Source organism: Sceloporus occidentalis, unplaced genomic scaffold (assembly GCF_023333645.1).
Source record: "Sceloporus occidentalis isolate IW3139 unplaced genomic scaffold, rSceOcc1.0.p SCAF_67, whole genome shotgun sequence".
Lineage (NCBI taxonomy): Eukaryota > Metazoa > Chordata > Lepidosauria > Squamata > Phrynosomatidae > Sceloporus > Sceloporus occidentalis.
This window is the reverse complement of record NW_028317047.1, coordinates 3,643,995-3,670,045: the sequence shown is the minus strand read 5'-3', so window position 1 is coordinate 3,670,045 and position 26,051 is coordinate 3,643,995. Positions and strand designations below refer to the sequence as shown.

The 26,051-nt window shown below is 37.3% G+C and overlaps 1 protein-coding gene across 2 annotated transcripts in view; it reads left to right on the top strand.

Annotated features, from left to right (window-relative positions):
- LOC149286663 (vacuolar protein sorting-associated protein 41 homolog) overlaps positions 1 to 26,051 on the top strand; it is a 70,022-nt gene that overhangs the window by 8,840 nt on the left and 35,131 nt on the right. For both annotated transcript variants that reach the window (XM_089493823.1, XM_089493824.1), the window contains exons 3-15: positions 5,604 to 5,681; positions 6,748 to 6,822; positions 12,701 to 12,763; positions 16,042 to 16,107; positions 17,537 to 17,656; positions 18,782 to 18,928; positions 19,287 to 19,353; positions 20,510 to 20,607; positions 21,448 to 21,577; positions 22,025 to 22,140; positions 23,409 to 23,465; positions 24,311 to 24,372; positions 25,643 to 25,724. In XM_089493823.1, coding sequence (XP_089349949.1) covers positions 5,604 to 5,681; positions 6,748 to 6,822; positions 12,701 to 12,763; positions 16,042 to 16,107; positions 17,537 to 17,656; positions 18,782 to 18,928; positions 19,287 to 19,353; positions 20,510 to 20,607; positions 21,448 to 21,577; positions 22,025 to 22,140; positions 23,409 to 23,465; positions 24,311 to 24,372; positions 25,643 to 25,724 — 1,161 coding nt within the window. The remainder of the gene's footprint in view (positions 1 to 5,603; positions 5,682 to 6,747; positions 6,823 to 12,700; positions 12,764 to 16,041; positions 16,108 to 17,536; positions 17,657 to 18,781; positions 18,929 to 19,286; positions 19,354 to 20,509; positions 20,608 to 21,447; positions 21,578 to 22,024; positions 22,141 to 23,408; positions 23,466 to 24,310; positions 24,373 to 25,642; positions 25,725 to 26,051) is intronic.

Genomic DNA, 26,051 nt, shown 5'->3' with positions numbered 1-26,051 from the left:
TCAAAACAATGTCATCTAAAGAAAGCCCTTCTTGTCCTGAAAAAAACAATATCTAATGTGTGTGGGTTCAGTAAACGGGAAAGAGGAAAATTACAGCTAAACACGAGCAGCACAGAAATGTTAAAACGGCACAAGGGTACAAAAAGTAAAATCAGCCTTTGTCACGAAGGGGTTAAAGTAGTGTTCATGGCTTGTAAATACAGAGGACACATCCCACTCCATTGCTGGTCTTGCTATGGCTTGGTGATTGATACCTCGGGTAATGCAAAGACTTACTGGCTTTAAATGAACAGATGCTGCCACAGATATCAGCATAATTAAGGTAGTGTATTAAACCTGCCCTTCGCTTGTGAATTTGGTTAATTGGTATGTATAATTATTTTGTAGATCGTTTAAAAAGTTCTCAGGAAAGCTAAAATCTATTTCAGTACAAAGCAGCATTAGCTAGTTTCTTATTGTGAATTGAGCCTCCCTCTCCACACCCCACCATTAACAAGTTGCCTGAACCAATTGACAATTAGCAATTTAGCAGTAGAGGAGAGGCACTTCAATTGAGTTTTGATTTCAACTGCTGTTCTCCAGCCAGCTCCCATTTTAGATAATAAAACCCAATGGGGAATAATTATCATGCAAATTATAAGAAACTTTCTACATTAGATCACAAAATGTATGTGGCCACCCCTCCTAATGTTGAGTTGTATAAAATAAAGCTGGCAGTAGAATGGGTTTAGAAAGGATCTCATCTTTGCCACTAATCAGTTTGAGAAATATTTGCCCTGTTAGATCTGCCCCGGTCCAGTGTTAGTGCTGTTATTGGGAACTGGAAGCATCTAAGATTAACAAAAGCTCAGCCACATGCACTAACAGAGTCGGATGCTGAAGTGTGTAGCACATTAAACTTGCCTGTCCTGTAGCATCGCTCAATACAGAGCTCAAAATTACCTCTGGAACCAGCATCTGCACAAACCCTGTGGCATCCCATGAAATGGGTTTCTGTGGCTGAGTAGCCGCACACAAGCTGAAGAACAAGAGCAACACCAAGTGTCGGATGGAGTAATGTTAAACGAATCACCACTGGACACTGAAGCTGTGGAAACATTGTCCCTTGAGTGATTACTCACACTAAACTCACAAATCTGGGTTTGGTGGATGCCAGGAGAATGCTACCTACCAGAATGCATGCTGCCTAGTGTAAAGTTTGATGCAGAAGGGAGAATGGTCTGGTCAGGGTTTGCGAACAGTCCTTTAGTTCCAGTGAAAGATAATGTTAATGCTACAGCATACAAATACAATTGTATTTTTCCAACTTTATGAGATCAGTTTTAAGGAAGGCCTTTTGCTGATTCAGCATGACTGTGCCTCTGTGCACAAAGGAAGGTCAGGACATCATTAGTCAAGTTTGGTGTTGAGGAACACGTGGTTAGCACAGAGCCCTGATCTTAACCCCTTTGAACAGATTTGGGATAAACTGAAGCGCCAATTGCGAGCCTGGCCTTTTTCTCCAACGTCAATGCCTGACCTTCCAAATTCGTCTGAGCTCTAATTCCAATACACACGCTCCAAAATCTTGTGGAAGGCCCTTTCTTTATAAGGAACCATCACTCCTGTGTTCCAATAGCCCATTGTGTTTGCTAATACAAGTTTGAATTGCTAGTTGATCATTAAAAAACCCTTTTACAATTATGATATTTCATATATATATATATATATATATATATATATATATATTGTGACAGGGAACAGGGCATTGTGGTGGATAACATGTACATTTCCCACAAAATACTGCAGTGCAATGTATTCGATAACCCCAGGGAGAATGTTTTGTTACCAGCAAAGTAATGGTAATGTTGTAGTTATGTTTGGGTCCCTGGGGTGGAGCATTTGGAGAGAAGGGAGGGCCAGTGCTCCACTCCACAGTTTACTTGCAGGAGGTGATGCAGCCAGTCCAGGAGTTCTGGTTCAGAGATTTACTCACCTGTTACCAATGAGCAGCAGGGGGCTGCTACAAAAAGGAGCCCTGTAAGTTAGTCAGATGAGAAGCATACAAGCAGTGAGTGAGACTGCATTTTCTCCTAAACAAATCTGCTGAACGGTTCCTAAACGAAAAAGGTCTGTGCTAAATGTTTTTTGTTGGTAGCGGGTAAGCCGTCCAACGATAGTTAGTTTGTTTGTCAGTAAGTGCTCAGAGAGCAAGGCTTTTCTTTTTGTTTGTTTTATTTATGTTTGTTTACAGACCTTTTAATAAAAAGGACTACAATTCTAAAAATAATTCAGCCTTATGTGGTATTTCAAACCTTAAGACTGTGTGGTTACATGATCCCAGCTCACAATATATATGTGCAGCTCTCGTGGGGTTACTGGTCTGCAGTGGTCAAAAATCGCCCAGCGAAGGAAAAGTGGGGAACCGGCAACAGGGTTATGGGTGGCCATTGGTGCACATGGGGGGCGAAGGCTGGCCTCTGTGGTCAAATCCAACTATAGCTCAAATTGCTGAAAAAATTAATGCCGGTTCTGAACACACAGTGCATTGCAGTTTGTTGCGTATGGGGCTGGATAGCCACAGACCAGTAAGGGTGCCCATACTTACCCCTGTCCGCTGCCAAAAGCACCTACAGTGGGCAGGTGAGTATAAGAACTGGATCATGGAGCAATGGAAGAAGGTGGCCTGGTCTGACGAATCACATTTTCTTTTGTATCATGTGAATAGCGGGTACATGGGCGTTGCTTACCTGTGGAACACATGGCACCAGGATGCATCCATTGAGACCCTACCTTGCAACCCTACCTTGTGTTAGATACCACAGCACACTTTCAGAGCTCTAGTGGAGTCCATGCCTCGACGGGTCAGGGCTGTTTTGGTGCCAAAAAGGGGCGTTTACACAATATTAGGCAAGAGAGAGAGAATGCAGTAATACAACTACACTGGCAAACATCAGAACTTTACCAAGAGTGCCTTGGAAAAGTTTGATGGATATTGTTTAATAGACGAGAAAGAATGTTACAGTACTGGGCCACTTGCTGTTATATTTTATTAGATAAGAGTATAAGGGAGATAAAATGCCTTTCACAGAAGTAGAAGGAAACTCTAAATCTCTACTCACCAAAAAAAAAAATAGTTCAATACGTTCACATTTATCCCATCTACTTTCCTCTTTCTTTGTCATTTTCTTTGTAAAATTAATTTTATTCTTTTCTTGTCTAGCTTTTTTATTATTATTTTTTGTCATGTCGGCTGTATTCCAACACACTTATTCACCTTGAAGTCAACCTCCACAACTTTCATTTGTACTTTTTTGTTGACTGATAGAAAAGCTTTTTATTTTGAAGGAAACTGTTTTTCTCTAAAAAGGGATGTTCCTACCTTAAAAAAAAATCGTGTTTAGGTTTGACAGAGAAGCATCTGGTATATTTAGCACAGTCTATTAATTGCCACTATGGGTGTTTGTGCCAAAAGTATTTTCCTTTTTAACTTTTAAAACCTAGTATGCACAACTAAAGTTAAAAAATCTTAAATTATTTTTTTACCATATACCAATGATTTCTCACTAATAGCACTATGCAAACCCATCAAATATGTGGATTTTTAAAATAACATTTAGACACAGAAATGGCAATGTCATTTAACTTTTATTCTTTCTGCATTTTTAACCTCTTCACGTTCAAGGGTTTATGGCACATTTCATCTCAAATGTTGTCATTTTCTTTTGTTAAACAATAAATCCATGCCTCAGTGCTCAGAGTAAGGTCCATAACGACATACTTGGTGTGGAAGAACTTAACTGGCCTGCCCTGATCTCATCCCTAACTGGAACAGGGCCTGTGAGCCAGGCCTTCATCTCTAACATCAGTGCCTGACCTTACAAATTCTCTACTAGATGATTGGGCAAATAATCCCACAGAAACACTCTTAATACTTGTGGGAAGCCTTTCCAGAAGAGTGAAAGCTGTTATAGCTGCCAAAGTAGGGACCAACTACATATTAATGTTTGTATTTAGAATGTGATGTCATAAAAGATAAAAGACCCAGTTGGTATACTGGTCAGGTGTCCTAATACTGTCCTTTTCAACAATGCAAGTCAGTGGAACCCAGTTTACTAGTTACTGTGTGATTAGTAAAACAGATCTAAAATAAAAAAAATAAACATATGTAGTAAAATGTAAAAATAATTATCCAGCAATGCCACAATCATGAGAACTTAATGGTTCTGACAAAATGTGAGGGAAAAAAAGTCCACAAAATGAAAATGTTTATTTTTATGAGCAAGTCCTAAAGTTGCCTATGTGTCTTCCCAAAAATCCTGGTATGCATAAGAGTTTTCAAAAAATATATGATTTCATAGTGTAAACTAAAGTGGAGGCCTTGAAAGGTTCCTAACTAGGACATGGTTGCAGGCTGGCCAGATGTCAATTTAAAAAAAAAAAAATGTTTTAGACAAAAAAAACTATGTATGAGTGGCATCACTTTACTCAGGAGATGTTGCCGAGCAGATATTGGCATGTTGTTTTCAAGTGACATATGCCAGGAGCTGTAAATTCATACCTCAACAATGTACAATGTATGAAGGAAAAAAGACCCCACAAACAATTAATACCACATACTTTGGCAAAGGCTGGTGGTAGAATTAGTGCATGGAAAGTGTTAAAATACCAGCATTTCACATAGCCTGGGGTGTCTTCTGTCTAGTTTTCAAAATATATGGTTTGTAAATTGAATTGGCCAGCTTCAAACAAGTCACAAATTGGAAGAGGGCACCGATTTTGAAACAAATTGTTTTGAAATAGCAAAATGCTAGTTGTACTTATTGCCCTATAACTTGTAAAAAAAACCAAAAACCCTAAAAGACATTGGGTTTTTCTAAACTCAGGGCAAATACTATTTATTTAGTAGTTTCTTTTTCATTAGCTTTTTTAGTTGAGTAAAAGATTTTTTTTTTATTTTTTTTTAAGTATTTAACCCCTTAAGGACAATGGGTGGTCCCTAAACCCATTGAAAACAATGCATTTTGAGCCCATACATGTACGGGCTTTGTTAAGGGGTTAAAAACATTTTTAGTTAGTTTAGTTTTTATTATTGTTCTTATAGTAAATTTATATGATCAAAATAAAGAGAGCCCTTTTTCCTAATAAAAAAAAAACCATAATTGAGAGAAAAAAATTGCTAAACACAAGCACCGCAGAAATGTTAAAACAGACTTGGTCATGAGGGGTACAAAAAAAACCCCAAAAAAACCCCCCAGTCCTTAAGGACTGTATCTTGGCATGATAGATTATTAACAGAAAACCGAAGGGCACAATTCCAAACGTTTGTCTTCAATCAAAGTCTCTGGTGGATAGAAAACCATGGCTACCATCTGTTCAACTTTTACAGACCTTAATTGCTCCTGAAACTGATTTGTTTCCGGGACACTGCATTCACGCTGCATTTTCAGCTAGTTGCCATTGAGCAGTACTTACTAAATGTGACATGCCATGTATTGTCTGCTGAGCGTTATGTTAATATATATTGGCAGCAGCCTATCTGTTCTGTTTCAGGGCACATTGGTGATAGTTCTAGAACTAAGCACCTTTCCAATAATACCTGTTTGTGTTATTTTTCCTTGCAGTTTCTTGCCATGGGAACTCATAATGGAAAGGTGTATTTACTTGACATCCAAGGGAACATGACACAGAAGTTTGATATTGTAAGTATAGAAAAAAAGATGAAGCCTTCTTGTGTAATAAAGAGCTTTAGATGGCTGAGATGTGTTGGAGTGAAGAGGACTTGGTTCTCTGAAGTCAGTCTCTGGGTAACTGAATTAGCAGCATTTCCAAATGAAACCTCTACTGGGATTCTGTGGGGGGAAAATGGCCATCGCTTCCCCTTTAACTTAAAATACCAACTGTCCTTAAAATGTCACAGTATCCCATGACTCATACATATAAACTATATATAAAAAATATAGCTTTGTACAATGAAATTGTTATCATTTGTCCAGTCTCTACACTGCACCACAGCAAAAAATAAAAGGGCTCTTGTTTCAAATATAGTCACAGGGGCATAGTCCTTGGTCATGGATGACCTTCCTCCGAAAGCCCCTGTCAAGTACAATTACTGTGCTTCACTTATTTGATACTTCTTATTGGTTAAAGTTACCAAAATAACATAATTATTGACCAATATAAAGGGCTGGATTTAATAGATATATGTAAATTTAATGATGGTGGTTCTTTTATTATTTATATATTTATTGCCCATGTATATGCTGTTTAGAATCTATGATCCGGAACTTTGATTTTGGATAATACCGATAACGGTGGTAAGAAAATTGCTCTCCTTATTGCACAACCCTGCAGAATCTTGGTGGTTTGCAGAATATTAAATAATAATAATTGCTTTCAAGCAAATTTCTCAGGTGTTTTGCAATAGAATAAGGCGATATGGTTTCCACCAAAGCAGTAACTAAAAATATAAATAAGCTTTCTAGCAACAAGCAAGAGAAGTTATAAACAAAAGCAATCTACAACACTTAGGGCTATGTTTATAGATGGACAGTGATCATAGTGTTGTCCCTTTAGTAAACTCAGTCTGAATGTCTAAATAAACTTTAAACTTCTCCCTGGAGCAATTCCCCCCAGAATCTGCCTGCCAACTTCTGCAGTTGGTAGGGCGCTGTTTATTTTCTTATAATAGATGTTGTCTTGATTAAAAACAATAATAAAGCCAATGTTTTGTGCATGTTCATTTATGCCAGTTTATTTTATTGTCAGAGCTCTGTGAAAATTAATCAGATAAGCCTAGATGAAAGCGGAGAACATGTTGGAATCTGTTCAGAAGATGGCAAGGTATGACCTGATTATCTCTAGGCATGTGTATGAAAGTGGTACCTCATGTTGTTAACACTATATCTTAGTTAAGAGAGTGTATTAACTTAAATATTTAAGTTTGTACTTTTTTCTTATAATAAAACCTCAGGCTTGATGAATGTTCATTTCCAGCAGTGTTCAGGGAGGTTATACAAGCTATCATATTAATAATCATTCTATTTCCCGCTTGTGCACCACCGTAAGATAATTTGATTCTTTACAGATCCGTACAAGATGTTTATCAGGCACTTATAGGCCTCTGTTAAGCTCACCGTTGAAATAATTGTGTGATTCTAAGCGGTAACAAGTCCCTAAAATATGATTTCAACTATTTCACACTTACAAACATTTTCATATCAACATATAATTTAGGTGGGCATGACTCCAACATTTTAAGGCTAGTGTACTTTTTTCATTTGAGTTAATACGCAGAAAAATGTGTATTAAAGCACTTTAGTGTATGTTCTTCCAAAATGAACCAAAAACCCTAAAAATAAAGCACTTGGAATGTAACTGTACATTGTTTCTATATAGTATATAGACACTTCAAAGTACTTGATAGCAGAGAGAGAGTGTGTGGAACCTGGATATGTAGTGGGCAAATCAAGCACTCCTTGGTGAGAAATTAAATGCTACCCCTGAGAACCAACAATCAACTCTGATTTACATATAAGGCCCGTCACAACACTGCTCCTCAATACATTTCTGCCCTCATAAAAAATACTCCCCTACTCAATCTTTACGACCTTCCCTGATTTTAAAAGAGCTTAGGAGCCTTCTAAGCTTAAATGGTGTTGCTGAAATGTCTCAATAGCGAGGCATTAATCTACACTGAAAACCCACCCCAGGACATGCTGTGACTACTCTGGAGAGCAAAGAAGAGAGCAACAAGCGTGACTAGCTGCCTGTTGACTGATCGTTTGTAATGGCGTCGTGCTTGAACGGCAGTTCACCGTTACATAAGGTGTGATCCGGCAGCAGAAGAAAATAATAAAAAATGTAAAAGCCCTTACATCACATTGCCCCTTAGACAGCAAGTATTAAAAAATGACACTAAAGGGTACTATTTAAAGGCTGGATGTGGCCCTCTAGAATATGAAAATTACGTCTGTAATCAGGGGATTTTGCAGAACATAAATTGGGTCATTGGTCATCAGTGGCACCTAATGTGTAGAAGAAATTCTTAGAACATTGTTTTTTTTAATCGTTTTTTTACATACTATCACTCAGTCATTATATTTGCATGTTTCTATAGTTTCAAATGAAAGCCCTGTTTCTGGGGAAAAAGGAGTTGAATTGGTCTACATCTAACCTGTAAAAGGGGAAATCTTAATTAGGCCCACATATGGTTTAAAAAAAAAAAAGTTCCCCAAATGCTGAAGATGACAGAAGAATAAACAAAGAAACAAAATCCTAACTCATACGAAGATGGAAATATATTTATAATGAAGCTACATACACATTTAAGTAAAAAAAAATGTATTTCATATTGGGTGATTTATTTATTTTTAATTATAAGGATACCCTCTATTATTATCAGGTATTCTTTATTTATTTTCACTAAGTGTTTGAGTAACATGGCTATATTAGCTATATTGCTTTTGTCTTGTGGTATTAGCTTTTGACAAAGCACTTGAGGCGCAAAACTCGTTATGCGGTATCTTTTTCTGTGGCTGGTATGATATTTTTTAGTTTGTTTTGTTACTTTTCTTGCATCATTTTGGACACACTGTATTTTTTATACATATGGGGTCGAGCATCCGAATAAAATACTTTTTTTTCATACTACTATCTTCATGGAGTGCCGGTGTTCCTTTATTTGATTGATTTCAGTGTTGGATGCTCCTTCTCGCTAGCACATTCGTGTGGGATAGTTGCTTCCGCCATGCTTTATATTTGTGGTCTGAGCTGGCGTTTTGTTATAAGTAAAAAAAATAAATAGACTTGTTTGTATTTAAATAAATTGTAACACATTTAGCCACTCCTTGTCTCATATCTTTTCTTTTAGTAGCTGTTTCCGGTACTGTATTCACTTTCCCCAACTTTTCTGTATTCAGAAAGCTCCCAAAGAAGTCTCACGTACGCTTTTTATTTCTGTCTCAATTAAAAGTAGCATGTTGTTACTTTTATAAGACTTTCTGTCCCCTACCACGGTCTTCCTAACTTTTTTATGACTTTAAATACCCAGACAACATGTCAGTCTTATATAGTTAACATAGATTTACTGAAATGCTTAATAGTATGCTAAAAAAAACCCAGAAAACTAATAACACGAAAGCATTAACGCACACCTTATGAGTTTCAATATGCACCTAATAGAGGTCTTTCCTGCTGTTAATAAGACATAAGACCAGTAATGAGTAGCATAGCTTACTAATGGGAACCATGTTTGTGATGTTTGTGTGATTTTTTAAAAAAATATTTTTGAGTCATTTATTTGAATGAAATCTTTTCATGTTATGAGTATTGCGTGATTCACATTCCTTTTATTTGAGGGAATGTAACTTATCCCAACTCAGGGGGAATCCTGAAGCATACAGAATGTATTTCTTTGAATTGGCCTTGTAGTTTTCCTCAGTGTTGTGTGAAAGTTCTATGTTGTATTGCACAACAATGCACTGATGTGTCATAAGAGTCGCTCACATATCTAGAAGAGCAGAGTGTGAAAACACTTGCCAGCAGCATGGAGAGGAAGGCAGGCGCTCGCAGAAAAGTATGCTTCGGCAGCTCACAACCAAGGAAATTGTTCCCAGCTCATTGTGCCCCAGACCGCATGGGTATAACTCTACCCCCCATAAGAGGAAACCCACATCTTGGACCAGGGTGCTATTTTAAGGATGATGATGATGATGATGATATCCCCCATAAATCCACCAGCACAAAAAGATATCCTACGATGGGAGCCAGCACGGCAACCCGCTTCCCACCAATTAAACAGGTGCAGACTCCGGGTCCATCAGAATATCAAACATTTTGGACCCAAACACGCAAATCTGTGCCATCCTACGCACCTTTCAATAGTGGTACGAAGCGGTTTCCTGATCGAAAGCTGGATTATTCCTCTAACCCAGCCCCTGGGACCTATAGCAGCAACATCGAGATCGGCAGGAGGGTGCAGTGGCCGGGAAGATTTGGATCCCCAGATTGGTCAGCTGTGCCAAGTCTAAAGAAGAGGTCACTGAGATCGGAGCTTCCTACAGACAAAGAGTTCCGAAAAAATAGGAACCGGGTGGCGTACCTGAAGCTCTATGAAGCAGACAAGAAATAATCTCACGTGTGTTTAGACGTTATTAGCTGTGTAAGAGTAGCAACTAAAATGACATACAATAAAAAAAATTTAAAAAAAATCTGTTATTTTGTTTGATCATGTGAACATGTTCTCTTGCTTCTGTTATTGTGAAATATAGACACACACTTTAGATAATTTCTTTTAAGGAGAGTGTGGATGAGACAACTGTTTATTGCGTCTTTTCATAATTAAAACCCTGCGTATGTCCTTCAGTATTACTGTGTAATTTTAACAGAATTGCAGTCCCTCCTTCCATGAAGATGTTAATGGGCCTCTGGAATAATTTTTAGAGCTCACAAGCAACATGTATTTATATGTATGTATATATATGTATATGTATATGTGTGTATATATATATATATATATATATATATATATATATATATATATATATGTATATATACAAAGTCAAAAAATCAGAGTATTGAAGAGTATGCGGTGATACCTTTTTTATTGGACTAACATAATATTTAAAAGACAAGCTTTTGAGAGTTATCCTCCCTTCATCAGGTCCGAAGCAATACTAATCAACATGATAGAGGTTACAACTTAAAACAAGTGATGGTATAAGAGAATAGATAAGATAGGTCTGGAGGTGAGAAATGCAGATAGGTAGAGATATAACCCTGGGACAGAACAAATAAACTTAGGGAAACCAATAACCACAGTAATACTCTGCAATACTCTGATTTTTTTACATTGTGTCTACTGGACTAATATGGCTTCACCCTTTTACATATATATATATATAACATATAATATACACACACAATGGTTCAAAAGTTTGCTGTCGCTTAGGTGTGTTCATGGAAAGCAAGGGGAGTTCTAGCCATTTAACATAATTGCAAAAAGGATTTTCTAATAACCAGTTAAGCCTTTTAAACTTAAAGCCTTTAAAACGGTCATTTGTAGAGATTTGATCATTTAGAATAGGACAACATTGTGACATCATTTTCTGTAAAGGATGTAATCATCTAATAACAGCAGCACAGTCTGGTGTCATTTTGACTGTAATCATAGCATGTTCCATGGTAATATTTAACCCCCTTTTAAAGGTGGAATGCTACCATTCAGTGGCAGACTTAAATCGCAATGGAAGTAAGCGAATGACCATTGCATCCTTAACATACAAAGAATTAACAGAAAACACCCCAGCATTACCATTAGAGCATCTGCAAACCTCTGGTATGTGATGGAAGAACATGTTAATAAATAGTGACAAGGTAACAGAATATGTACATAAGTATTTAAACTGCAGTTTAAAAGTCCTCTCTGAATTTATCAAAGCATGTGGAATATCAAAGATAACATCTGGATACATTGTTTTGTTTATACTATAGAGGCACCTAAGGAGTGGTGTCACCTTAGCGTATAGATGCATATAAGGTCTCTGTAAGAGACAGATAATAAAGCATATATAATTAGAGGTTCTAGGGACGCTCCAGCCTTCATATGCAGTTTAATGCATATAATAGCGGAGAGGTCCATTTCAATTTCTGTTGTCGCTTTTCTCATGAGCACATCCGCTCATGGGCAACATCCGTTGGTTTCGGGCTAAGAGTTCTGTTGCACAGAGCACTGGTGAGATCCCAATTGGAGTATTGTGTACAGTACTGGAGACCGGATCTCCAGAAGGAGAAAGTTGGAGAAAGTTCAGAAAAGGGCTACTATAAAAGGGTAATCATGGATTACAGGATAAAACTTACCAGGACAGGTTAAAGGATCTTAACATATATAGCCTGAAGGAAAGACATGACAGGGGGGATATGATAGAAACATTTCAATTCTTAATCAACAAGATAAAAGGAAGAGATTTTATTTAAAAGAAGAAATACTACCACCACAAGAGAGGCAAAGGTTTAAAAGTAATATCAGGAAATATTACTTTACTCAAAGGATAGTAGATGCATGGAATAGCCTTCCAGTAGAAGTGGTATAGATTAATACAGTAAAGATGTTGGTGGATGGAGCCATTTACTTGTAACTTTTCCTTATTGGCTATTATGTAAGCCACTACATTATTATTAGTATTAATATTTGAGTTCTGATATTATAGCTACTATTACTACTGTTTTTTTTTTGTCATTTATAAATGTATGAAATTAATACCGCACACTATGCATTTATGACAGAATCAACACAATAATACAAGAGCTGTACTATTAAGCTTAAAATGCAGATGATCTGCATGTGTTATTAGATAATTAGAATAACCACTATAACAATAAAGACGAACCTATATAAATATAATAAAGCATGTCTTAGAGTTACGCATAGCTTACACATAGAATTACGGAACAATCCACTTATGTGTTATTAATTCTGTGTGACCCCCCCCAAAAAAAATATATATTAATAGCTGTCAGTTAAAATGAATATTAACATGTCTTAAAATATCTAGTAGAAAATATTTAGTCTTGTCATATTTAGAAAAAAGTCTGAATTTGTGATAGTTGAAAATGCAATATTTACTGTAATTATACATGTAATGAATGAACATAAAGCTCAGTGATGATATTAATGTTTTAAGACAAATATTCTAAGTAAAATTCACAAATTTTTTAACAGGTGCAAGTATTTGGGTTATACTCAAGAGAAGGATTGCATGAAATATTTGACTGTCCAATTAAAGTGAGTATTTTCTGTGTATGTTTTTGTTATTTGTTACTAGACTTGTGCACATGCTCCAAAAGCGATTTGAATAATTTTTTTCGTTTTTTTTAACCATTCATTTTTGGTTAGCAAATTTTGTTTCCTGTCCTTTCAGTTCGGATGAAATTTAGAGGGCTTTTTCCATTTGGAAATGTAAATTCGTTGTCACTCACCCCACTCACACTCTCCCACACACCCTCTCTCATACTCATTTGCGTTCTCTCACACTTTCTATGTCTACCTTCTACACAGAGCGCTTCTGTGTCCTCATCTCCTTTTTCGCAGCTCTGCTTCTTCTCTTTTGCGGTTCTTCTTTCTTCGTCTATGCCTCCCCGCTACCTGCTCCGTTATCCAGGCCTCTCGGAGCACTTATGTAAAAGGGTGGTGACTCCCCTGCTTTGTGGAAGTTCTACGAGTGACCGGAATAATGAAGACAAGTTTGCAGAGAAAGAAGTGTTTCTGCACCTTTTTCTCAGTGAATCTGTCTGGGTTATTCTGACGTCTCAAAACAGAGCCACAGGGATAGCTTCTCTTCTGTTCCCCTTTGCGGAAGTGCTGTGGGAGGCCAAGTTAACGGCGTAGATAGCGGGGCTCAGCGGACAAGAGAGAAGACATAACAACATCAAGAGGCAAAAGAGAAAGCTGAAAGGAGACAGGGACGCGAAAGCAGTTGACGGAGAGGTTAGGGAGACATTGAAAGAGAGCGTTTGTGAGATAGAGCATGAATAACAGTGAGTGAGAAAAACAACAAAATGGAAGGGACAGTTTTGAGCTCTCTGCTTCGTTGCGTTGGCCCGTTCTAGAATGATGGTCACTGTAACAGAAAATACATACCATACTTACCCTGGTGGCTGTCCCGGCTGCATGACAGGGAAGTCGGAAGCACCGGTAAGTTTGGGGGGGGGGCAGGGGAGTGTTAAATGGGGGGCATAAGGCATTTCTGTAGGCAGAGTGCTCTGTGAAATGCCTTTTAACCGCCTTAATGCCACTCTGCCTCCAGAAATGCCTTTTTAATGCTCTATACGCCACTCTGCCTCCTTAATGCCTTAAACCTCCCTATATGCCACTCTGCCGCATAATATGCCTTTTAACCCCCTTAATGCCAGAGTGGCATATAGGGGTATAAGGCATTTCTGGAGGCAGAGTGGCACATAGGGGGTCAAAAGGCATATCATGGGGCAGAGTGGCATATAGGGTTAAAAGGCATATCATGGGGCACAGTGGCATATAGGGGGTATAAGGCATTTCTGTGGCAGATGTGCATAACTGGGGAGGGCAGGGTGGAAAATAGAAGGAAATAAAACCAACATATTTTTCTCAATCATAGCTTTTATTAAAAAAAATAATTTACATGAATTTAGGGCTGCAACTAACGATTATTTTCATAATCGATTAGTTGGCCGATTATTTTTTCGATTAATCTAATAAAAAAATTTAAATTTTTCCTTTATTTAAAATAATTTAATAAACAAATGATGTTAAACAGCAGAATAAAAAAACTTTGATAAAATGCATTTCTTGTCTTTATTTCCCAACCAGCCCCCAATTTATGCACATTTGAGCTTGCCACGCTGCCTCCCACATATGCCACGCTGCCTCCCACATATGCCACGCTGCCCCCCACATATGCCACTCCACTCTTCCCCCACATATGCCACTCCACTCTACCCCCACATATGTCACTGTGGCCCCTGATATGCCTTATACCCCCTGATACACCACTCCATCCTCCCCAGACATGCCACGCTGCCTCCCAGACATGCCATGCTGCCCTCCCCACATACGCCACTCCATTCTACCCCCAGATATGCCTTATACACCCTGATACACCACTCTGTCCCACCCCAGTCATGCCACACTACCCTCCCCACATATGCCTTATGCCCCCAGATATGTCACTCCGTCCTCCCCAGATATGCCTTATACCCCCCCAGATATCTCATAGTCCCCGTATACAGTCACAGACCCAAGTACTGGGTTAATCTTCACTGACCCCAGGATTTAGATTCCCCTCAGTTTGCCCCCCTTTACCTCTAACTGCACCTTAAGTTAACCTTATTAAATTAATAAAATTGACCCTAAACACCCCATTAACCATAACTACCCCTAAATTAACCCTAAACACCCCATTAACCATAACTGCCGCTAAATTAACCCTAAACACCCCATTAACCACAGCATCCCCTAAATTAACCCTAAAGATCCCATCAACCACAGCATCCCCCAAATTAACCCTAAACACACCATTAACCACAGCTGCCCCTAAATTAACCCTAAACACACCATTAACCACAGCTGCCCCTAAATTAACCTAAACACCCCATTAACTATAGCTGCCCCTAAATTAACCCTAAACACCCCATTAACCAGTTATGCTTAACGGGGTGTTTAGGGGTAATTTAGGGGCAGTTATGCTTAATGGGGTGTTTAGGGTTAATTTTAGGGGCAGTCATGGTTGATGGGGTGTTATGTGTTAATTTAATGCTGAGGGTTAATTTAATTAATTTAATAAAGGTAACTTAAGGTGCGGTTAGAGGTAAAGGGGAATGTAAATCCTGGGGGCAGTGATTATTAATGTATTTATTTATAAAAGTATGGTGATATTGTCTGAATGATTCGAATCTCTGTAAGATTCGGATCCCTGTAAGATCCGGATCCTTGTAAGATATGAATCGTTTGAATCATTTGAGTCATATGAATCATTGAATCATTCGAATCTTTGAACGACTCTCTGACATCGTTCCTCTGTGAATTAATGAGCTGTAACCTGATCCCAGAGACTGTGTCTGAGTGCACTGCAGATGACTCGCTCTAGGATCAGGTTACAACTGCATGATTCACAGACTGAACTGCTACAAATGAATCGTTCAGTCTACTGAACTGATTCATCCGGATCACTAAAAAGATTCGGATCAAATGAACGATTCGTTTATGATCCGGACATCACTAGTTGTCACAGTGATTACAGGGAGGGACTGGTAAGTAGGAACTGCTGCTGTGAGTCACTGAAACGGATTTTATAATTGGTAAAAATCGATTAAACTAATCGATAATGAAATTCGTTGGCAATGATTTTCATTATCGATTATTATCGATTAGTTGTTGCAGCTCTACATGAATTAACATTTACTGGTAAAACTTTTTTCCTATAGGGTCGTCTTATAATAAGGCTTTTTCTTTTTTTCCTAAATTAATATTCAGATTTGGGGGGTCGTCTTATAATCGAGCAAATACGGTATATTTTTTTCTAATTACAGATCGTTGCGGTGCATCCTCAGTTTGGAAAGTCCAACTGTAAGCAGTTTGTAACTGGAGGAAATAAGGTAGGTCCATCGTGTGTTTTAATGCCTTAGTTGTTATATGGTTGTGTCAGTTATTTCAGTCAATCAATTATGCCATCCCAATCTCCTCTAGTTGCTTGGTTGTTATTATTACTATTATTAAGTGTATTATTATTCATTTAAACATGTTTCATGTTTACTCAGCCATTTCTGAGCTTGGTTATGAACTATATTTGCCTTCTGGCGTTTTTCATGTAGAAACTGAAATCTAATAAATGGACAACCTCTGTAGCACATCCACAAACTATTTACACGGATAAAATGAAGCCTTTTCCTTAAAATAAAAACATTGTTAAAATCAAGAGATTTGTGAGAGGCACTGAAGAAATACAACTTTTGTAGAGGCATGGGCCACATCGCAGCTGCAACCACTGCGAACTCTGTAGTTAGACCAGTGCTAAGGGAATTTGTTTTATATGGCAGTGGCTTCCAACCCAGTCTTCATGGCTCACTAAAGGGGCAGAATATATTCCAATTTTCTAAAACCATGCTACTACTAGATAAATGTTGTGGAGGACAAAGGAGAAAAATACACAATGTTAGCCTGGCACGTTAACTTTGTAACTTTGTAACTTTATTCTTGTATTTTGGCACCATCTTGTGCCAGAAGAACAGAATGCGCTTTTTTAACCCATACATTCTTTAGATAAATATTGTGTGCCCTGTTAGCCAACTTGCCAACTATTGGAGCTATATTTTTTCCGTTTAGGTAGGTGAGACTGATTATGGGTGTGTGCAGGGGTTTTATTTTTATTCTTTTATTTCTACAAGCACTGGATAAAGTACAAACAAAGAAAAAATATTAAAAAAAGCATTGAAGGTGATATCAAAAAGATGGATAAATATCGAATTATTATCCTTTATTTATATAGCACCAACAGTTTACGCAGCGCTTAATACAATACATAAATTGAAGGGGTAATACATAAATTCAAAGAAAACATTTAGCCAGCGTTATGAAATTTCCACTAATACCTTACAGTAACACAAACTCTAACATTCTACACTTATGTACACACATGCAGACACCATGCACTAATACACACACTATATGCTCACGTACACACTCATGCTAATGCCATACTGTAACAAACACAATACCATACACGCTAACACCACACTCTTACACACACGCACGCATTATCCAGCAACACAAACTGGCTAACACAATACACATAATGCTCAGGATTTGTCAAACCCTGTTATATATTTCCTAAATTGTACGTACAGTTTTATAAAAGAACAAAATAATCAATATGTCCATCATTTTTCAGTAAAGCATCATTAATTCAAAAATATTCTTACCGATTGAATTCTGTTTTAAAAGATCATATATCTATACAAATATGTGTGAGGACTATGTGAAATGTGCTTTTCTTTGTATCTAATTTTTTCCACTTCTGTTCTATAGCTGCTATTATATGAGAGGACTTGGTTGAATCGTTGGAAAACCACTGTCTTGCATGAAGGGGAAGGGAACATAACTAACATAAAATGGAGAGGGAATCTGATTGCCTGGGCTAATAATATGGTAAGGGGGCTTTACTTATGGGACATACATTTTTGGCTACATATTTTTTACTGTACAATTTAGTTTTTAGCCTCTTATGCAAGCCCAATAAAGGTAAGCTCCAGCCATCATATGCGCTTTAGTGAAAATGAGAGCTCAGTGGTCTCTTTAAAGCTTTGTGTGGTCCCTTTGCAAATTAATAGAGACGATTCTGCGGAATGCTGTCATGTGTATTTTCTTCTTTTCTGAACACGTCTTCTGCGTTTTCCCATGTGAAATACTCACCACCAGTAAGCTCCAAGGCTAGCTTTCAGAGTAGGGATAGGGGGAGGGAGTCCTATTTGCAGAATTTAGTCCCTTTAATTTTGGTGGCCATGCTTTCCTGATGCGGATTGACTGCTTTAAGCATCTTCTTCTAAGATAACTTTTCCTTTTGTATAAAACATGTCTAATGCATATTAAAGTACTTACAAAGCAACGGAATGTTCCTTAATTAGCATAGGTCAGGAAGACAGAATAGTGATCCGACTGTGGTTGAGAGAGGGGTTCATGACATATGCATGTGTACATACCTAGTCCGTTACTGTATAGAAATTCATAAAAAGTGGTATTCTGCAAAAAAACTGAAAATATAGATCCCCTGGCAGGTACAAGGTGAGACTTCTTTTCTTACATCAAGTCACTGTGGCATAACATAACTGAAGCAAGAATATAAAACACTTTAATGCTCACATACCATTTCTTTAAATGGTTCACAACCTGAAGACAGACACCTTCTTAACATCTTGCTGAGATGGAGAATTTACTTTTATGCTCATATCTAAACTCAGATATATCCTAATCTAACAGCTGAGCAGTTAAAATTACCAGTACTTGGTAGCATCATCCGGTACCAGTTTTAGTGAATGATGCCAAGGAACTTTCCACACATCCCTGGTATCTGCAGAAGAAGCTTTGAGAATTATTATGTTTATGGGCGTTTTCGTTGCAGTAAATAACCAATAAAGCTGATCAAACTTAATATAAGAATGAATTGCTAGAGAGAATATCTTAAATCTGTGGTCAACATGGCAGATCATTTATCATAACAACTATTTTGAAAATATAAGGTGATACGTATTGCTATATAATGTCTTCTGTTTTTAGGGGGTCAAGATATATGACATAATGACGCGTCAAAGGATTACTAATGTGCCTAGAGATGACGCAAGTCTCCGTCCCGACATGTATCCCTGCAGCCTGTTCTGGAAGGATAATTTGACCCTTGTTATAGGATGGGGAAAATCTGTCAAGGTATCCGTGCTGATTTGATTTAACAACTTGCTTACAGTGCTCTACTTTGAGGATATCTTTTGTGATTTTAAAACATGGGCTGATATTGACAGTAACCGTCTCTAAATTTAGTGAATAATATCAAGAGTACCATGGCCATTTGCCTAAAAGAGGTTAAATCCACTTATTTGGCGATTTTTAAATGGTTCCAACCAATAGTTATACACGTTCAGTTGGCTCGTATCCAAGTTTTGTGGCGAACATAATCAAGGGTCTTCTCCTTTAAATGCCATCTACTATTACTTTCTATGTAATCCATAACAATTCTTTTTGTCTGTTCTATGGAATGTAAAAGTAACTTTTTGTTTTTCCTTTTCAGATCTGCTCCGTAAAGGAGAGGCATGCCAGTGAACTGAGAGATTTGCCGAGTCGTTATGTTGAGATAGGTATGATTAGGCATCGTTAGGCAATGACAGATTTAATGTTGTTTTTATTGCACTATTGTTATTACATCCAAATAGTGTTTGGCTGGTGAATAGGGCAGCTTGATAATTTCCTTACAGTAGAATTGTAGTTCTTATTTATCGGAACAATCCTAAGAGCTCACAAAATACAGATATGTTAGTACGGCTGGGCTGACACACACTGTCAAGGTTTAATTCAAGGCCTTCATTTTCCCATTCTTTGTAGATCAACCCTTGTTCCAATCCTGTAAGCAATGTCTGAAAACCCAGACATATTTTCAGTTTGCGGAATAATACGTTAGAAAGCTTTCCTGGTAATATTGCCTTTGGATGAATAAAAATTCTGGCATCCACGCCTCACATGTCTTCTCTTCAAAACTAATGGAAAGGAATGGTGCAGAATGTAGAGTGTGTTCTGCATGGTTATTGTGATAGTGTATTATGTTAACCCTCTAACCACCCTTCCAGGACAGCAGAGGTTGACTTTAATCTGACATTATTGCAACCCGTTTAATGCTGTGAACACTGTGCTCAGAATGGAAGTAAAAGGGTTAAACCTGGGTTATTTCTAGGTCGGAACTTATTTGCAGCGTAGTTTGTATATTGTAGTGTTTAACGTTGAGCAAAATGTAAAAGTGGAAAGAATTAATATAGTGTGATTAGTGTACAGAAAATGTACAGTACAGTGTATTCCAATTATGAGACCATTTATAACAGGTAGCAGAATCTGACTCTTAACAGCCACTCACACCATTTTCAAATCATGGTTTCACATTTTTTTTTATCATGTTGTCTCCTACTACACTACAGCAGTGGAATTTACATAATTTTCACAATTGCGGAGAAGAGACCTTACACATATGTCATGTGTTTTGACAACACCTTGTGTGCCCAGGATTTTCATTTTGGCCATTATTGGGCAAATATTGCAAGGTGCGAATTATGGTTTTCAAACTACATTTTTTTCCCCCAAATTTAGCATGGTAGACCAAAAGCTACAATAGTGGTCACAGATATCAGAAGCTGAAATTTCCATAGACTTTTGTCAGATTGTGTATTTTTTTTGGATGATTTATAATTATATTTATATTTTTACTTTAAGGTGATTTGCAATTTGCACTTTTTGTTTTGTCTGCAGTTACTCAATTTGACACAGAATTCTTCATAAGTGGAATCGCCCCGCTCTGTGATCAGTTTGTTATGCTTTTCTTTGTAAAGGAGACTTCTGATAAAGAGGTAATTAATTAATTGTGTTCTTAAATGTATTTGGCTAGAGGAAACAGAAAATTGTTTGCTCACTGGAGCACATAGTAAGAACTTGTGAATTTAGACGAAGATTGGAAGTAAAGTAAAATATTTTATTGTACCATAACTTACTGCTATATATTTATTATACTTATAACAGATTTACTGCCACAGTAAAGCATCAACGGGTTCAACAGTTAATTCCCAACACACAGCCACATTTTTCTGAGTTGACTCTTCTAGAATGATCATGTCATTTTCCATGTCCATATGCAACGTAATTAGATATAATTAGGCATGTGATGTATGCAGCGGGATTTCCTATTCTTGGATGTTTACTTCCGACTTGAGTTTGAATGTTTTGCTGCACTGCATGCCGGGAGAAAATATTGTTGTACTTACCACACACATGTCCTTGTTTCTTCTTTAAACAACTTCCTACAGATATTACCTTCCATCAAATAGGAACATAGAATTTCATTGCGCGTTAGAACCATTGAGTCACATAAAATGCCACATGATCTGGCGGTATTCTGTCTGTCTAGGCCCATACTTGTCATCTGGCTAACCTGTGAAATGCCATGTTGCACAATTGCCTTTACTGGGCCTCAAGAAAAAAATTTCAGTCCTTCAGTGCATAGTCTTCAGTACCAAAACCAGTCCGTCCCTGTTACTGTCTATGTGCGTGTTTATTATCACACTATCCCTAATGCAATAAAATCAGATCTTCATGTATTTATTATTGACCAAATATGTTCTACCATAAATCAGCACAAATGAACATTTATTATGAAAAGCACAGGTTTTGAGTGGCTAATTCATTTTTTGCAGAAAAAAGAGTTTTGTGCTAGACCACGTCTTGATATTATTCAGCCGCACCCAGACTCCTGTGAAGAAGTCTCATCAGATGCCATAACAGTGAGGGGCTTTCAAGAGAATGAGTGCCGGGATTATCGTCTAGGTAATACATTTCATAAAGTTTATGCCTCTGGCATAAACCTAAGCCATTCATATAAAGATGAATTGTCTCTAGTTAACTCTCCTAGGCATCATTGGTGTCACTTCCTATAGGTTGAACTAAATTCTTTAAAAACCGGAACATGTCTCTGTAAATGATTGCCAGTTATTGCCAATATTACTATTATTCCCAATTACAAATTCCCCCTACTGTCGATCTCTGGAGAGCAGTCACAAGCGACATAGCGAGAGATTTTGCCTCTCAGAAGATGGAGGCAGCCATTTAAAAATAAACAAGTTCCCAAGAGGGTCTCTCCAGAGAACTCAGCTACCCTGCAGGTTGAATACAGTACTGCATTCAACTATGCAAGTCAATGGAGCCCAACTTATCACAACATTAACATATACACAATAATATCATAAATTGCTGAAATACATTTATTTTTTGCAGAGTATGCAGAGGGTGAATCATTGTTCTACATAATCAGTCCGAGAGATGTTGTTTTGGCAAAGGAACGGGACCAAGATGATCACATTGATTGGCTTTTGGGGAGAAAGAAATACGAGGTAACCCTAGACACACATTAGATACTCATAAACAGAAGTACAGTGTTTATTCTGAATTTGTCTGTCAGTGTTTTATCCATATAGCTGTGCATACATCACTTGAATTCATATGCAGGCTGTTACAACCTTAGTGGACTTTTTCTGTCAGGCCTTTTCCCAGCAAACATATGTGGTAGTCTTAAGTTGGGTCGGGACCCGGTAGTTTTCTAAAATATTGTGCTGTGTTTTTTGTTTTTTTTTTAGCCATCTGCACATTAGCCATATTAGTTATGTTTACTTTAGCCCAATCTACAAGATATTCATACCATCTCATTATCACACGGCCTTGTGGTAAACAAAACAATGAAAAGTCTTGACTACCCAGCTGCACACTCTGACTAATGAAAGTCTATCGAGGAACCGACTTTGTACCGTTGCCATAAAGAATCGGCTCATTGTGATGTTTGAGCTGAAGAAATCATCCAAAACATCAAGTTACTGACTTTGAAGTTGAGCTTGATTGCTGTTCTCCAAGTGTGTTTTAAGAATCTAAACGTAATCCATTGGCCCAAAGTTCCCAGCCCTCCTCTCTCATCACACAAGTATGGTCATGGTTTTATGTGATATCACTGGACTGGATCACAGAAAAAAAAGTTTGAACAATGCTAGTAGGCATGGAATTTCATATGCTTGCATCAGAGTTTTTTGTGAGACATATCAAGTGATTATTGAGAAAAGGTCTGCAAACCTTTTGACAAAGCCAAATTTAGGATTGCTTTTAATTGGAATGGGGTCCTAGATTAGTCTCATGGAGCCTGCTGTGTTTGTTTAAATCAATGTTATATTGTTTCAGTAGGGTATATCTTGGGTGGCGAAATATTCTAGATGAGTAGTTATGATTGAATGTTGAGCTTCATGTTCTCTGCTGGTAGACAGAGGACAGTGGGGATGCCTAGGAATATAGACAATGTGTAACACAGCGATCACAGACGTTTTTACAGATGGTTGCTGTCTTAACTCTCAAAGCAAACAACTTAATAACAAATTGCTACCTGACATTTCTATTTTTTTTGTATTCAGGATTTTGGGTAATAGATTTGTGTAGGAATAATTCTAACAAGCATAGCCCTTTAAGAAAATATTCAATGACAATGTGACACTTAGACTTATTGCATTGTAACTTACTTTATGCACATTATTTCTGGTCAGCAAATTTCTAATTACCGCACAATCCAATTTTTCGGCATGAAGTTTCTTTAAAGCTATGTTTTTGTATGCCCTACTTTTAGGAAGCTCTAATGGCTGCAGAGATAAGTCAGAAGAACATAAAGCGACATGATGTTCTGGTAAGTGTTTCCATCCGTTAATAAATAATATCTATTATTATCCATAAATAAACATTGGAGACAAGTAAAATGCTAGAGATTATTTTATTTATAGGACACCAGCAGGTCCTGGAGAGTCATTACAAGGAAGTGAGAATACAATTTATCATATGTGTGTGTGTATATATATATATATATATATATATATATATATATATATATATATTTATATATTTATTTATTTAGATTTTCTATTTCCATGGTCTACTGAATCTACTTAATTCCTGTATTCCAATATATCGATATTATTAAGGCCCATATACCATGTTTTCTTACTGGTATTTTTTTTCAATTAAAATAAACCCCTTTGTCTTATATGAATACACATATTTTAAACTTATACATACAGAACTGTAGGAGCATCCTGCCATAATAAATTGGATAATACCTGGTATCCACCAGTTGCATTGCTTTAGAAAAGGAAGAGTTATGCCAACAAAAAGTAACAATTTGGCATAGATTCAGGTTTAATAAATAAGCTCTTGAGTTCCAACTACTGTTCTCATACTCTCACCCTCAACATTTTGATGTCCAAATCAGTACACTTTTTGGGGAATTGTTAGAGAACGGAGAGGGAAGGGCTGAATACTTACCTTACCCGACGAGCCACCTAGCAGCACTCCTCTCCGCATGAGGGAACAGCTGTCTGGGACAGTTATAAGAGATCTGGGATCATCTCCCCAACTATTTTGAGATATGCTCTATTCACTGGAATTAGCCAGGTATTGCATGCCGTAAACATATTTTCCTCATTTGCCTTTTTCAGTTTCTGTCTAAATGTCATGTATTTTTGTTTACATTTTTAGGATATTGGCTTAGCTTATATAACTCACCTAGTGGAAAAGGGAGACTATGACATGGCAGCCAGGTAAGTATATGACTGTTTTGCAAGTATCATGTTCAGCATTTAAATAAATGGTGATGCTCAACAATATATTGCAGACACTGTACATGCAGGTGAAAGTGAACCTGTACGATTATGCATATTTCTAACAAATGAAAACAGATCAGTGATAGATCTTACCCTGTCTTAGTGTCTAGTAAAAAGAGATGATTTTATGAATGGCATCAAAAACTCTTAATAACTCTTTAATTCACTTAAAGCCATTTAGTGTTCATTCACTAAAATTAAACGAGCAAGCTTTAGAATATATTTGACATTTTTGCTGTCTGCCTTTGTATCATGGCATCTTAGAGAAAAAGGACGGATCTTAATAATACGTCCTCTCTTTACTATCTCTTTAGGGATGTTTTGGAAAGTCCTACGTCCGGATTGGTTGCAAATTGTTTTGAAAACCAAATTGATAAAATATTGTTTAAAATAAATATTAGCATCCAGGTACTGGACATGTTTTGAGGATGTACTTGTGTCTATTGATCTAAAAGATATATAACCGCATACAAACTTAAATTGTAGTCACTTAAAAGCGCTTAATTGTGCAATACCCAGCATGATGCATCCTATCCCCTCATTAGCACGGTCCAATGATATTGTACTGTATGGGAACAGAATAAGATGCTTTGTGTAAAGGTCAGATGGAAGTGAACATTTATCCCAATGTGTAGAAAAAGAGCCATTCTGAAACCCCAGTTTCACAAAGTTTTTCGGTACTTAAATAAAAAAGTGATGCAAACTCGTACTTTAGTGGCAAAAACTTAAACACTCTTGTAGAAGAGAGAGAGGGAGATATGTGGAGGAGGACACAGAGCTTACTTTCATATACAAGACAATCATGTATGAGTTGCTTCTGCCTTAGATAAGAAAGTATGCAGAAAAAGAGCTAAATAAATGGATTAGGAACTACGTTGATGTCTATCATTTACTGAGTATTTCTTTTATTTTTGTCTCTAAGAACACCAGATATGGATGAGATATGTGATTGTCAAAAGTGGTTTATCTGTGTTTTGTGGGCACTTAACTGATAAGCAGAGCCTCCATCTATGCCCCTTGGCTGTCTTATGAAGTTTGACAGTACTTAGGTACTAAAGTTTTGTGTGAGCTGCTGAACACCAAGGAGCCATCACAAAGAGAAGAATGCTGGAGTTGCATGAATCAGTATATAACTAACATTAGTGAGAAATGCTGGTTGTACCATTTTTAATATTCTTACTTTTTATTTGTATGTGTCTTGCTGTAGGAAATGTCAGAAAATACTTGGTAAAAATATGAAACTCTGGGAAGACGAAGTCTACCGGTTTAAGAAAATAGGCCAATTAAAGGTAATGCTTAACAGAAGGATCATTTTAGTGGTTAAAGAAAACAACGTAATAGTTTCACAAAATTGAACTTTAGGTATATCCATCAACAGGTATATGTGATCAACAAGCAGGGCTCCATAACTTTGCATTGCTGATAAATATACCAAATAAGAGAAGTGAAATGTGTTATGTGAATGTGCAGGAGGAAAATAATGTATGGCTTGGCTGAAAGATTAAATACAGTCCACTTTTACTGCTTTCAGGCAACAAGCAGCATCTTCCTCCACTCTATGAAGGACCCTGCTCTTTTCATTCCCCAATCGTCTCAGTTGTCTGATTCAGATTTGG